The 12,156-nt window shown below is 40.3% G+C and overlaps 1 protein-coding gene across 3 annotated transcripts in view; it reads right to left on the bottom strand.

Moving 5' to 3' along the window:
• LOC127424247 (potassium voltage-gated channel subfamily D member 3-like) overlaps window positions 1–11,720 on the bottom strand; it is a 153,638-nt gene extending 141,918 nt beyond the window's left edge. For all 3 annotated transcript variants that reach the window (XM_051669255.1, XM_051669254.1, XM_051669253.1), the window contains exons 1-2: window positions 11,592–11,720; window positions 9,110–10,286 (exon numbers count right to left, since the gene is read on the bottom strand). In XM_051669255.1, coding sequence (XP_051525215.1) covers window positions 9,110–10,212 — 1,103 coding nt within the window. In that variant the 5' untranslated portion in view covers window positions 10,213–10,286; window positions 11,592–11,720. The remainder of the gene's footprint in view (window positions 1–9,109; window positions 10,287–11,591) is intronic.
• Between the last annotated feature and the right edge of the window lie 436 nt (window positions 11,721–12,156).

Genomic DNA, 12,156 nt, shown 5'->3' on the forward strand with positions numbered 1-12,156 from the left:
AGAGTTGGTTTGTGCTGTGTTCGAAAGGGAGGGCTCACACTGTGATTCGAATGGGAGACTGCTCTATAGAGAGAGAGCGCTCACAGCATTTGAACGGGTAAGCCCAGCAAGCAATCAAACTTTGAAAATCAGCACAGGAGTTGGTCATGCTACGTTCGAAAGGGAGGGCTCACACTGCGATTCAAACGGGAGACTGCTCTATAGAGAGAGAGCGCTCACTACATTCGAACGGGTAAGCCCAGCAAGCAATCGAATGGGTGCCACTCTTTATCTGAAGCAAAAGCCAATCGGTAGCCTCCGAGGGGAGAGCAGGTGATACAAGGAAGTGGATGAGTTTGCGCGGCATTTGATGGAGAGGATTATGCTGCAATTCAAATGGGAGGATTTCTAATTTAAATATATATACATGTACACACGTACATACACTATATATATATATATATATATATATATATATATATATATATATATATATATATATATATATATATATATACCCACATATACCCATATACACACATACGCATAAATACATGTGCACACATACATACACAGGCACAAACATGTGCACACACGCACATGCACACACATCTGCGCTTATACATACATGTGCACGTACGCGCGTGTGCATCTAGAATGTATCGACACGGTGACAGGTGGTACTGATAAGGAATTTAGCTGATTAGTGGTTGATGAGCTTTCCTGATGTGGAAATGATTGGATCTGATGTAGGTGTGATATGCATCTGAAGACCAACGACTGAGAGATTGAATTTGTTGTTCCGATAAACCTTTTTGGGCAGCGGTGGTTGCTGCGCCGATACGGAATGAATGACTGGAGTAAAATTTTGCCGGGATGCCGGAATGGAGGAGGACTGCTTTAAGGTGCTTTTGAAACCAGAATCTTGAAACTGCATGGTTATTATCATCGGTAAATAGCGGATCCAGAGGGGACTTGATGTGGGAATGTCTGTAAGCGAGAAATAAAGCAAGAGATTGGTAAGGTTGGATGGGGGAGGGCAAATTGAAAATGTAAATCGAATGCCCCTTTTTAAATTGATCCGTTTTGCTTTGTTTAATGAAGAGTCTGATTATTTAGTTATCTATAATTTGCAGGTCTGAGAAGGTGGGATGGATTTTGGGATCGAATTGAGTGTTGACAGTGATTTCTGAGCAGCGCAGAAAGCTGAACAAAGCTAGAATGAACATAGCGTCAAGTGTGCGGGCTGTGTTTAATAAATGGTAACCAAGGTGGAGGGTTGTTAGGCATTTTGTTAAAATGTCGATGGTTAGAGGCATTCTGGTGTCTGGGCGTGCAGGTTGTGATTTTTTTATTCCTTTAATGAGCAGAGAAATTCGGGGGTTATTGATTACTGGGGCTGACTTGCCGAATATTAATTTGTGGAAGAAATGTACGCCGCTCAGATAGCCTTTGATGGTACCTGGTTGAATGCCTTGGAACTGATTTAGGAAAGAAATAAAAGATGGAATGGCTAGTAGGGACAAATTTGGGAACTGCAGCTTATAGGTTTGGTGAAATTGTTTGAAGCTTTTCCAGGCTGTCCAGTAGGTTTGGAGAGTTCTCGGTGAGACTGCTCAAATTATGGAGTCGAGTGATGCAGTGAGAAGTTGTTTGAGGGGATGGTCTATAGGAATCTCAGCTCTGAACATGGAGGTACCGGGATCGGAGTTGAGTCTGCCTCTGGAGCTAATACTCTGAATTTCTGAAAGGAAAAGCGGGAAAGTGAGTCAGCCATTTGATTCTTTGATCCTGGTATATGTCTAGCAGAGATTATGAATTGGTTACAGGCTGAAATCCAAATTAGACGTCTTAGAAACAGCATGATTTCGGGGGCAAGAGAACGGTCCTTGTTGATGCAATGAACTACAGCCTATTTATTGCAGTGGACTATGATGCTTTTTGAAGTGGGGTATTGTGGCAGCGGGGCCGTGGTCAAGCGTCTCTCCAGAGAGAGAGAAAGCGGTAAGGGAGCTTGCACCTGAGCTAGATTATGTCTAACACCTGTCTCTAATTTCAGTGAGCACAGGGAGAGAGACATAAAAGAGCCACACCGCCAGCAGACAGGGAGAGAGAGACTGGCACAAGGAAGGCCACGGTGCTGGACACATTGCTGGCTTGAGGGTGGGACCCACATGTCACGAGAGTTGTCACAGGAAGCAGGAAAGCAGTGGCTTATATACTCCTGCACGTGGGCTGTGATTTGTCAGATTAAAATTAACATGCTCCTCCCGAACCTCTGTTAATTAACTCCATTTCATCTCATTCGGCGCTTCATCTATAAAGGCGAATTAATGAGAGAAAATGTGTTTTCTTTTTTTTTTTTACAGTGGGAATAAAACTTGCGCTCTGTGCCTTATTGAGAACGCATGCACATTAAACAGTCTATGCTGCACAGAGAGATATGCACGGAGAGACATGGATTTTCAGTCCTATAGAAAGAAACTGTTGATTTCTTGTGTTGCAATGTGTGGATTACTGCTTTTCACCAACATGTAAAAACGAAAAATGTGGGGATTTCATGCATTGTGAACACGGAATGTGTGGGGATACTTAAAATATTGCGTAAGACGTGCAATCCCGCTACGAAATTAATTAAGTGGGTTTTTCCCTTCTATTTTCTACACATTGGTAACAGCTGCTGCTAAGACACTTGGAAAAGAGCGAGGGTAGTACTAGGAGAGTGCACTCGGTGTCTGCACACGATCCAGTATATTATGTGCTTGAGCATCTTTGCGAGCTAAATAGAATCACGCTTGCTCGTCGGTTAGAATACTTCGTTCGCTCAGTGTAATTTTTGTGCTCTCTCACTTGTTGTTTATATAAAAAATATTTTAGTTATAATCATCTGACTACTGTACATGTTGCCAACATTTTTTTTTATTAATGTTTACCTGTTTGTTATTTTGTTTTTTTTACCTTGTCGGATTAAGAGAGTGTCCTGAAGTTCAAGATCAAAAGTTAAAGGACTAAAGTTGACGAAATCCAAAATAAAGTTCAAGAATTTTTTATAACTGAAATATATCTGTTTATCAGAATAGCCTATTTCATAACCAAATATTGAACCGCTTTTAATATCATCAGTGCACCTAAATACCGTGATACCATAATACCGAGGTAATTTTTGTGATGGTTATCATACTGTGAAAATGTCATACTGTTACACCCCTAGTCATGAAGCAGGCAAAGTAGTTGTTAACAGGTAATCAGTCCAACCAAGAAAACAGAGCAAAACAGTAATCCAAAATTGGTAATCCAGTAAAGCAGGCACAATGGTCATAACAAGTAGGCAATGAAACAGACAATGAGAATAATGCTTGGTAAGACAGTGAAACTGGCAATATTTCACAAGGTCACAATGGCAAGGCATGGCTATTTATATGATACAAACAGGAAGTCACCATAGAATAATCGGTTCAGTGTCAGTATTCGGGAGAGGGCTCCCTCTGGCGGTCGGCTGAAGGGATACCAGCCTCATTTGTTACAACAGTGGTGGAGCGGCAAAGAGAGAGTGAGAAAAAGTCATGTGTTAGGGCCGAATGGTGAGTCTTGATCTATTCAGTGTTTTAAACAAGAGTGTGCATTTTGAGTGTCATGTTGATTAATGGTTGTGGTAACAACTGAAAGCCCTTATAAGAGAGTTGATTTATTTCAATGCAACATTAACATGCAGAATATGTAGGTCTGCAACATAAGGGCACAGAGCGCATAACTTAACCAATTCAACCAATACTACAGGGCAAAAGGCTAATTAAGCTACCAATTATATAGAGATTTTTCAGGTATATATTTGAATTATATAGTAATTTTTCAGGTATATCTTGTTGTCACTGCTCTAAGCCGCCTGGCTGAAAAGCAGGCTAGATATGTGTTTTTATTTAAAGGTCATTCAGAATATGCTACTGCACCTAAAGGCCAAATCTGTCTTATTAACGCAAATAAATAAATAAACAATCATTCATTATATTCTCATCTCTGTCTTTAAATCCCAATCAGCCTTAACCTCCTGTTTTTACAGCAGAAACATGACCATAAAAGCCCAAAGTAAATTTTAAACAGACTTTGCCCATCTTTCTAATGGCATTAAGATGCAGATAAAACCCTGCCAGGATCTGGTGAGGTGGTTCCAGCAGTGTGGTCAGGGCCAGATTAACATAAGTACCATGATGCAACTGAATCAGTGCTTGACATTTTATGCAACATAAAATCTGATGCCAGGGTTTTGCTGTGGAACACGCAACATAGGGTTTGCAATTTTGTCTGCTCGTTTGCCTGCTATTCCATTGTGACTGAAGGTTAATCTGTCTCTCTTTCTCTATCTGCACACTCTCTTTCTCTCTGCTTGTCTCATCCATTCTCTTCCTTTATTTTAAACCATTACCCTGCCCTCTTACCAAGACAAAACACAGAGTCCTGAAATCCAACAGGAGAGCAGCTAAATTAAATGTTTTTGGTGTAACCGTGAGTAAACTGTGGAGGAAAAACAGAAAGTGTGTGAGACACAATTACAAATTTGGCAGATGCTTTCATCCAACATACAATGCACATGACGAGTAAATTTGAACAATCAATATAACTTGGTGTCATAGAATCTGGTTAGTATATCTACATTTTTGCAAAATTATTTTTACATGGCTCGATGTATATCCATCGAGCCAGTTTCCTGGTGAAATGAACACTAGAGGTGCTACAACAACAATTACTTTTATACACTTTCACACAAATCATGGGTAAAAGGGCAGATTATCAGTTCATAAACACTTAATTTTGCCCTGTTCTTATATTGCATTAAAAAATATTATACATATAAAATATTGAATAATGAAGATAATAATGAAGCCTATATTCATTATAAACAGAAATATATAAAAAAGAAAGTCTTTGAGCAGTAAAATTTGCTCTTAAAGCAAAATAACCATGACATTCTTATTACATTAAAAAAAGCCTTTATCACATGCTGTATAGATAAAATGTGTCACGGTCCTGTCACTCTGTGTTTTTGTCTGACAGGACCGTGGCATCACTGTCCCATGTCCGCCTTGTGTTTTGTTGTCTGTCTTTGTGCGAGCACATGGTTTCAATTGTATTCCCTGCCGTGTGCTCTTCAGTCTGTCTTGTTTCATGTCGGGAGCACACATTCTCTCGTCTTGTTCGTCATTGTCATGGGTGTATATTGCCTCATTGTCTTGGCAATGTGCGCTCATGCCATTCAGGTGTTTTGTTGTCTTGAGAGCATGTGGCATTGTTTTGTCTCTCTGTCTTACGTCATACCCCGCTGTAACAGACTCAAAAGAACCAGAAGTTAGATCCATTTGCAGCTTCACTTGTAAAATCACAGAGAATATACAACAGGTAGAGGTCAGTATTTAAAATATACAGCAACGTAGGCAAATCCAATAATCGTGGTCAAAAAACAGGCAGAGGGTCGAGGCAGGCAGAAAACAATCACAAAGAGTATATCCAGGAACAGATCAAAGTCAAAAGGCAGGCAGCAGTGCAGCAGAATGACAATAACAGGCAGAAGTTCAAACACAGGCAAACTAATATGGAAACCCACTCAGAAACATTAACCAGGGCAAAAACAAGACTTCGCACCAACCCACTGTTTCAAGTGCTTAAATAGTCCATGAAATAAGGTACAGGTGTGTGGTAATCAGTCCCGCTGAGGATAATGGGAATCATAGTTCGTGAGAAACAGTTAATACTCGGGTGAATATCGAGGGGAGTGTTCGTAACACCTGCCTCCTTGTTTGCCCATTAGAAGTTTATTAGTCACACCTGCCCTGTCTTGTTAACATGTTGATTTCTCTCCCTATTTTAGGCTCCTTATGTGTATTGTCCAGGCCCAGTTCGTCTTGTTTGTTCCCCTATGTCGGTCTTGTTTTTCAGTCCTGTTTCATCCCAGCTTGGTCCGGTTGGTCCTGTGCCCTGTTCTCCTCTGCCCCAGCCTGGATTGTCTGTTTCCCCTATGGGGTAGTTTATGCTAGTTTTTTCCCCCTTGTGGGAATTTATGTTGGATTTAGCCATTGTTTTTGTTTACATAAATCCCCTTGTTTTTTTAACTCCGCTTTTGGGTCCTGCCTCTGCGTTTCTCTGACAAAACATTTCATCCACCCAAATTTGTCTATAGCCATGGAATAATAAAGGCTTTTTAATGTAATATGAGTGCCATGGTTATTTTGCTTTTTTTTTTTTTTGGACTAATTAATATCTTTTCCACAGAGCACCTTAACTTTGCACCCCACTTGTGTAGCACTGAGTGAAACTTGCGCATTTTTCTAATAGTTAAATAGCAAGCACTATATTACAAATTAGGCACATGATTTTTACATCCATAACAAGGCCACACCTGAGCTGAACCAAAATCCAAATGCTGGACCTTTTGATGACAAAGCCAGTTAGAATGTCTTTGATGTCCAAATGTAACAGCCTGATCATCAACCAACCTCTTCACATTAATACCAAAATGTCAGTATTCGATAACAATGCCAGTTTCGATACCAAAAATAATAGCCTATGTTATTGTATACACTATTTTATTTAAACTCTTCAATGTTTATATAAATATTACATCAAAACAATGGCACTAAGCCTTCAAGAATTTCTTAAATTATTTTAAGTTCTCTAGCAATTATTCAAGACAAATGGTAATTAATAATATATATATATATATATATATATATATATATATATATATATATATATATATATAAAACACACAAAAAAAAAAGCAATCTCAAGTATTCTCAGTAAATGCCAGTAAATAATATCTTAATACTTAAAGCTACTAAAGTTATCCAGCCAAGGGCAGAGAGTTGTTTTCTTTTATTGACAATATTGTTGTCTTAGTAAAAACTTATCAGACAGTTGCAGGTCTGTAATGCTGCATTTACAGTGCATAGCTTAAAGGCCCAGGCACACTCACGGTGAAGTGCTTCTTTGTTCTTCGCTCAGAGCCAAAAATACGTTTCATGAAAGCACCATGAAATGACATGGTTGCTTCAGCAATTGCGTTTTTCATCTCACAACCAAGTAATGTCATTTTGCAAAAAATTTCGCCACAGTCACATTAGTTTCCTGAGATTAGGCTGATTCATTCCCTGGGAATTGAACCCATGACCTTGTTGTTAGTACCATGCTCTACCAGTTCAGTTACAGGAACACAATAATTCCCAAATATTTCTGAGAAACAGCTATAACTTCTCCTAGCTCTCAGCAGTGCTGCCAGTGTGTGAAACATGCTGAGTGTCTCTGTGACTGCAGGGCAATGGGTCTGCTCTTTACATGTTAACATGATGTCACTGTCTCACATAGGAAGCAGAGTCACCTGACACCAGAGGAGCTGAACTGCAGTGCCATGTTTCACACTGTTCGAGTCAGGTGAAGACCCCAGGTAATGTGCACTTTAGTGTGAATGAATCACTGAATAAGAGAAGCACAAGGAGAGTAAAATACAGCACTGCATTGGTCAAGAGCAAAGACGGGAAAGAATTCTTAAGCCATCGAATCAACAGGTGTATTGTAATACAAACCAAAACCTATGCCTTACACTGTGACTGGCACAATCAGCTGTGTTAAACTGCTGGGATGTGAACCTAAACCCTTATATCTGGCTTGAACTTCAGGAGATTAAAACTCCTACACAGACGGCGATATCAAGTGACGTCAGTGGGGTTGGAAATGTGATGGTGGTTTACATTGTTCAGCAGATGTACCTGAGAACATTAGTCACAGTGACACACACTTCTACAGTGTGTTTTATTGATGAGAAGTGTCTCCCTCTCTCGTTGCGGGTAAAGTCTCAGATGCTGACGGAGACTGGATCTCTAGTGAGTAGTAATAGTCATAATATAGTAATGAGATCCACTCTACACAGGAATCCACATAAAACTAGCCAACACATTAACACAACAATAACACTGATATACAGGATAATAATACAACAACTGCCCATAATTAGCAATTCAGAGGTTCTCTAACATTTATACATTGACATGACAAAGACACAGATCTCCAAATAAAGAGCAAGAATGAATCAAATAAATGAGCTTTTATCTATTTGTAATTCTTCATAAGAATAAGATAATCACCTAAACAGGTGATGTCGTGCATGTGTGTAAACAATGAAACAGATGTATTCATCAAGGACCAAACCTTTTGGCAATGTAACATTCCTGATTTACCCTTCACCATGAATTAAGTTATTTATCTTGTTGTTTTGGTGCATCAGCCAGTGAGTCGTGCAGCCTACTAAATGGGATCTCAAAGACTTTGACTGTGCAGCTCTGGTTTCAAAGACACAGTGACACAGCAACTACATAGTTTTGTCGCTTCACAGGTTGAAACGGTCTGGTGCCGTAGCAGCGATCTATAGCCAATTACTCAAGTCATAAACCACATAATCGCATTAGCCAATCAGTTATAAACAAAATGAATCCTGCAATTTCTGAAAACCAATCATGTCAAATGTCTACTTTTATCAGTCATGGACATATGAATAAATGGCCTATGATTTGTGAATTGTGAGGGGGAGAGTAGCAGTGAATGGGGCTATACAGCTCTGCAGCTGCTGTCTGTTGTTACTATGTGGGAGAAATGCTGAAGTATGTTCCTCCGCCTGCTTCACACATGCTTAAATATGAATTGGTGTATAATAGGGATGAATAAAGTCTAGCCGGGGCAGTAAGTTAAATCCAAACCTACCGCTGCTTTGGGAAGGCATGACTGCAGTCAGCAACCATGGTCATTGGAGTTTTGTTACTTTTTTTCAAATGCAAATTCTAATAGTTAACTTTGAAAAGAAGGAAAACCTACAAGCTGGAGGGAAACAAGTTCTCCTGGTATAATTTTATAATGTAAACAACTGTTTTCAACTACAACACTTGTCTGCTTTCATCTACATTAGTGCTCATTGGTCAACACAACACATTCAACCACACCTTGTATACAGGCCAACTTTGTATGGTGCTGCAATATATATTTTTTAAGACTTACCTTCTGAAATGCATGAGGGAAGGGTGTGGCATGATTTAAGTTTAGTGCTAAAAAAAAAAAAAAAGAGGGAAAGCCTATCAGAGAGAAAAAGACTTACCCCAGTGTTGTCATGGTTACAATGGTATACCAGAAGGAGGCTGGGATGCTGGTGAACTTGCTGGAAGTGGAGCCTTTCTCAGCGTAGAACATCACTGTGGCAAAGATGATGATGGCCATGGTGAGGGAAAAGAGGAGGAAGCCAAGCTCTGACGCACAGCTCTTCAGCGTGTAGCCAAGGATCCGAAGACCCTGAGAGTGGCGGGAGAATTTAAAGATCCGGAAGACGCGGAACACTCGAAGCGTGACAAAGGCTCCGCTCACGTCCTCGTTGTTAGTCATGACAAGTCCGATGTAATACGGCAGGATTGCCACAACATCGATTATGCTCATTACACTACGCATGAAGCGGTACCTGCTGGGCGCCGCAAACAGTCGCATCAGATACTCCACCGTAAAGATCATAACACATGCCGTGTCCATGCAGAAAAATGCCTCTGTGTAGCGTTCCCCACAAGGAACGTCTCTCTGATTTGGTGTCAAACCACATGGAACTGTCTCAACCACATTGGTGATGACAGATATGGCGATGAAGAAACCGGTTACATAGTAGAAAACCAGCGCCATGGTGCTAGTATGTGGGTTCTCGAAGGCCCTCCACATGGTCTCCCGGATTGTCATGTTGGGGAGTTTGCTGTCTTTGTTGTCCTCAAGGTCATCCAAAAGACGTTCTATGTTCTCTCTCTTGCGGTCCTTGTACTCTTCATAGCAGCAGTCACCGATGATCTCAGGAATGATTCCGAAGAATGCCAACTCCTCATCATAGGCAGAGATGCACTCATAGCGTGGGTAGTGCAGCTTTCCTGTGCGGTAGAAGTTGAGAATACTTCTAAACATGTCCGGATCTCGGTCAAAGAAATACTCCCTAGTCTCCTCATTGAAGAAGAATTCTTTTTCTGAGCTCCCCAGGAGTGTATCAGGGTAACGATCTAGTGTGTTCCGCCAGGTTTGGAAGCGTCGGCCACTGACATTGAGGATAATGAGCTCATCCTGTCGCTTGTTCTTATTGGTTGGTGCAACAGGCATGGGCAGGTTGGCCACAGGCATCCATCCTATGGCCGCCGCCCGAGCAAAGGGGAGCCAGGCCGCCACTCCAGCAGCCATGGGGACTCCGTTTGGGGTCGAGGGGACCAGATCGAACACCTTCACAACCAGCTTGACATAAGATCAGACCCCATCTACAAAGAGAGAGACAGACATAGAGACAGGGAGAGATAAGAAAAGAGTGAGAGATTTGAATATGTGGGAAAACAAGGAGAGAGTTCCAGGAGGAGAGAGTGAGAAGGGTAAGAGACAGACATGAATTGGTAGTGAAAAGACAGCACAAGTGAACAGGATGACAGTAGAATAAAGAGGCAGAGGTAAAAGGGAGGTTAAGTTAGGTAGAACAGAAAAAGTGAAGACAAGGAACACACAAATAGCAATGGAAATATTTATGAAACAACACAAATATGCGAAAAGGGAGCAAACAAGACGAGATCGAAAACAGAAGATAAATAAAGGGAAAATGGACTTTGTTTTGTTAAAAGCAGGTATTTTGACAAGGTTAGCTCCAAAATCATTGAGATTCTGAGATTCTGTCTTAACACCCTGTGTTTCAATGCCTGATATAAATCTTGTAAACTGACATAGACTTTTGGCCTGCAAACTGTAGCAAACAAGGTGAAATCCAAAAAATATCTCTCAAAACTCAAAACTGTTTCTCCACCACAGTGAAGGTACAAAATGACTCTGCTATGGCAGGTGAATTGAATACTTTACTAGGCATCATTAGTCCATAATTTTACAGCACAGACACAGATTTAACATAATGCCTGTATTCTTCTGACACAAATATATTATAATCACTGTACAAATACAGAAAACAGCAGATTAACATGATCTGTTTATAAAGATTATTTTACAATGACAACAAATATCCCCCATGCATCATTATACAGCACATACCGTGAAAACTTGCAAAGAAAGCTGATGACCTTATAAATACGGTTCAAAACTATTAATTATCAACTCATCAGTGCGACCATCAAATCTAAAAGGTAAAGCACGATTTGTGCTTGAGTAACCGAGCCCTTCTGCAGTCCAGCTGCAGTTCGAAACAGAGATGCGAACCTGTTGATCTCAATGCAAAACAAAAAACGCTAACACATAACTGATGTAACCATTATCCATACACTGACAGTAATACTAAACAGTTTTTTTTTTTTTTTTTTTTTTTTTACCTCACGTGGATTAATTTTTCTCTCAACCGCTATTCTCCTCTGCGCAAAATGTGAATGGTAAAGGATGATGAATAGGCTATTATCGGCACCTAACATTTACATTTGGTTAATAATAATAATAATAATAATAATAATAATAATAATAATAGTTACAACAACAACAACAACAACAACAACAACAATAATAATAATAATAATAATAATTTATGTCAAACACACTCATTTCCCTTCCATTTCAAAATCTGAGTTTTTGTTACTTACCCATGAAAAATCTTAAAACTTTTCATTCATTCCGATACATTTACAAAATTTTCCCCTGATAATACTTCGTAAGTGTTCACCGAAAATCCGCACATTAATGAGCAAGAACTGAAAAAAAAAAAAAAAAAAAAAAAAGAATCCAAGTGTGAAAATGAACATTAATATGAAAGTAAACCAGCGTCATTGGAGCACACCGCAAAATAATGTAGTTTAGTTTTTCATGTGTGCTCCTCTGTCACATCCTGCCTTGTTTAATGATCCATTTGCTCGGACGGACAGAAATGCAGCACCGAACGCTCGCGCGCTGGAAGTGACTTTCCGCAGGATGCTCGGCTGGCTGATAGATAGAAGTGGTGGAGGTGGTAGTCTTTTTTCCCAACTCTCTCTCTCTCTCTCTCTCTCTCTCGCTCTCTCTCTCTCTCTCCTCCCTCCAACCCCCCCCCCCCCCCCCCCTTACTCTGTTTGTTAGCTTCTACATACACAAGCACACTCCCTCTTTCCGTGGTCTCTCCGCTGCAAGGTCTCGCGCTCTCTAGTTCGTGAAGCAGAGTGCGCGTGAGACCTG

Source organism: Myxocyprinus asiaticus, chromosome 33, assembly GCF_019703515.2.
Source record: "Myxocyprinus asiaticus isolate MX2 ecotype Aquarium Trade chromosome 33, UBuf_Myxa_2, whole genome shotgun sequence".
Taxonomy (NCBI): domain Eukaryota; kingdom Metazoa; phylum Chordata; class Actinopteri; order Cypriniformes; family Catostomidae; genus Myxocyprinus; species Myxocyprinus asiaticus.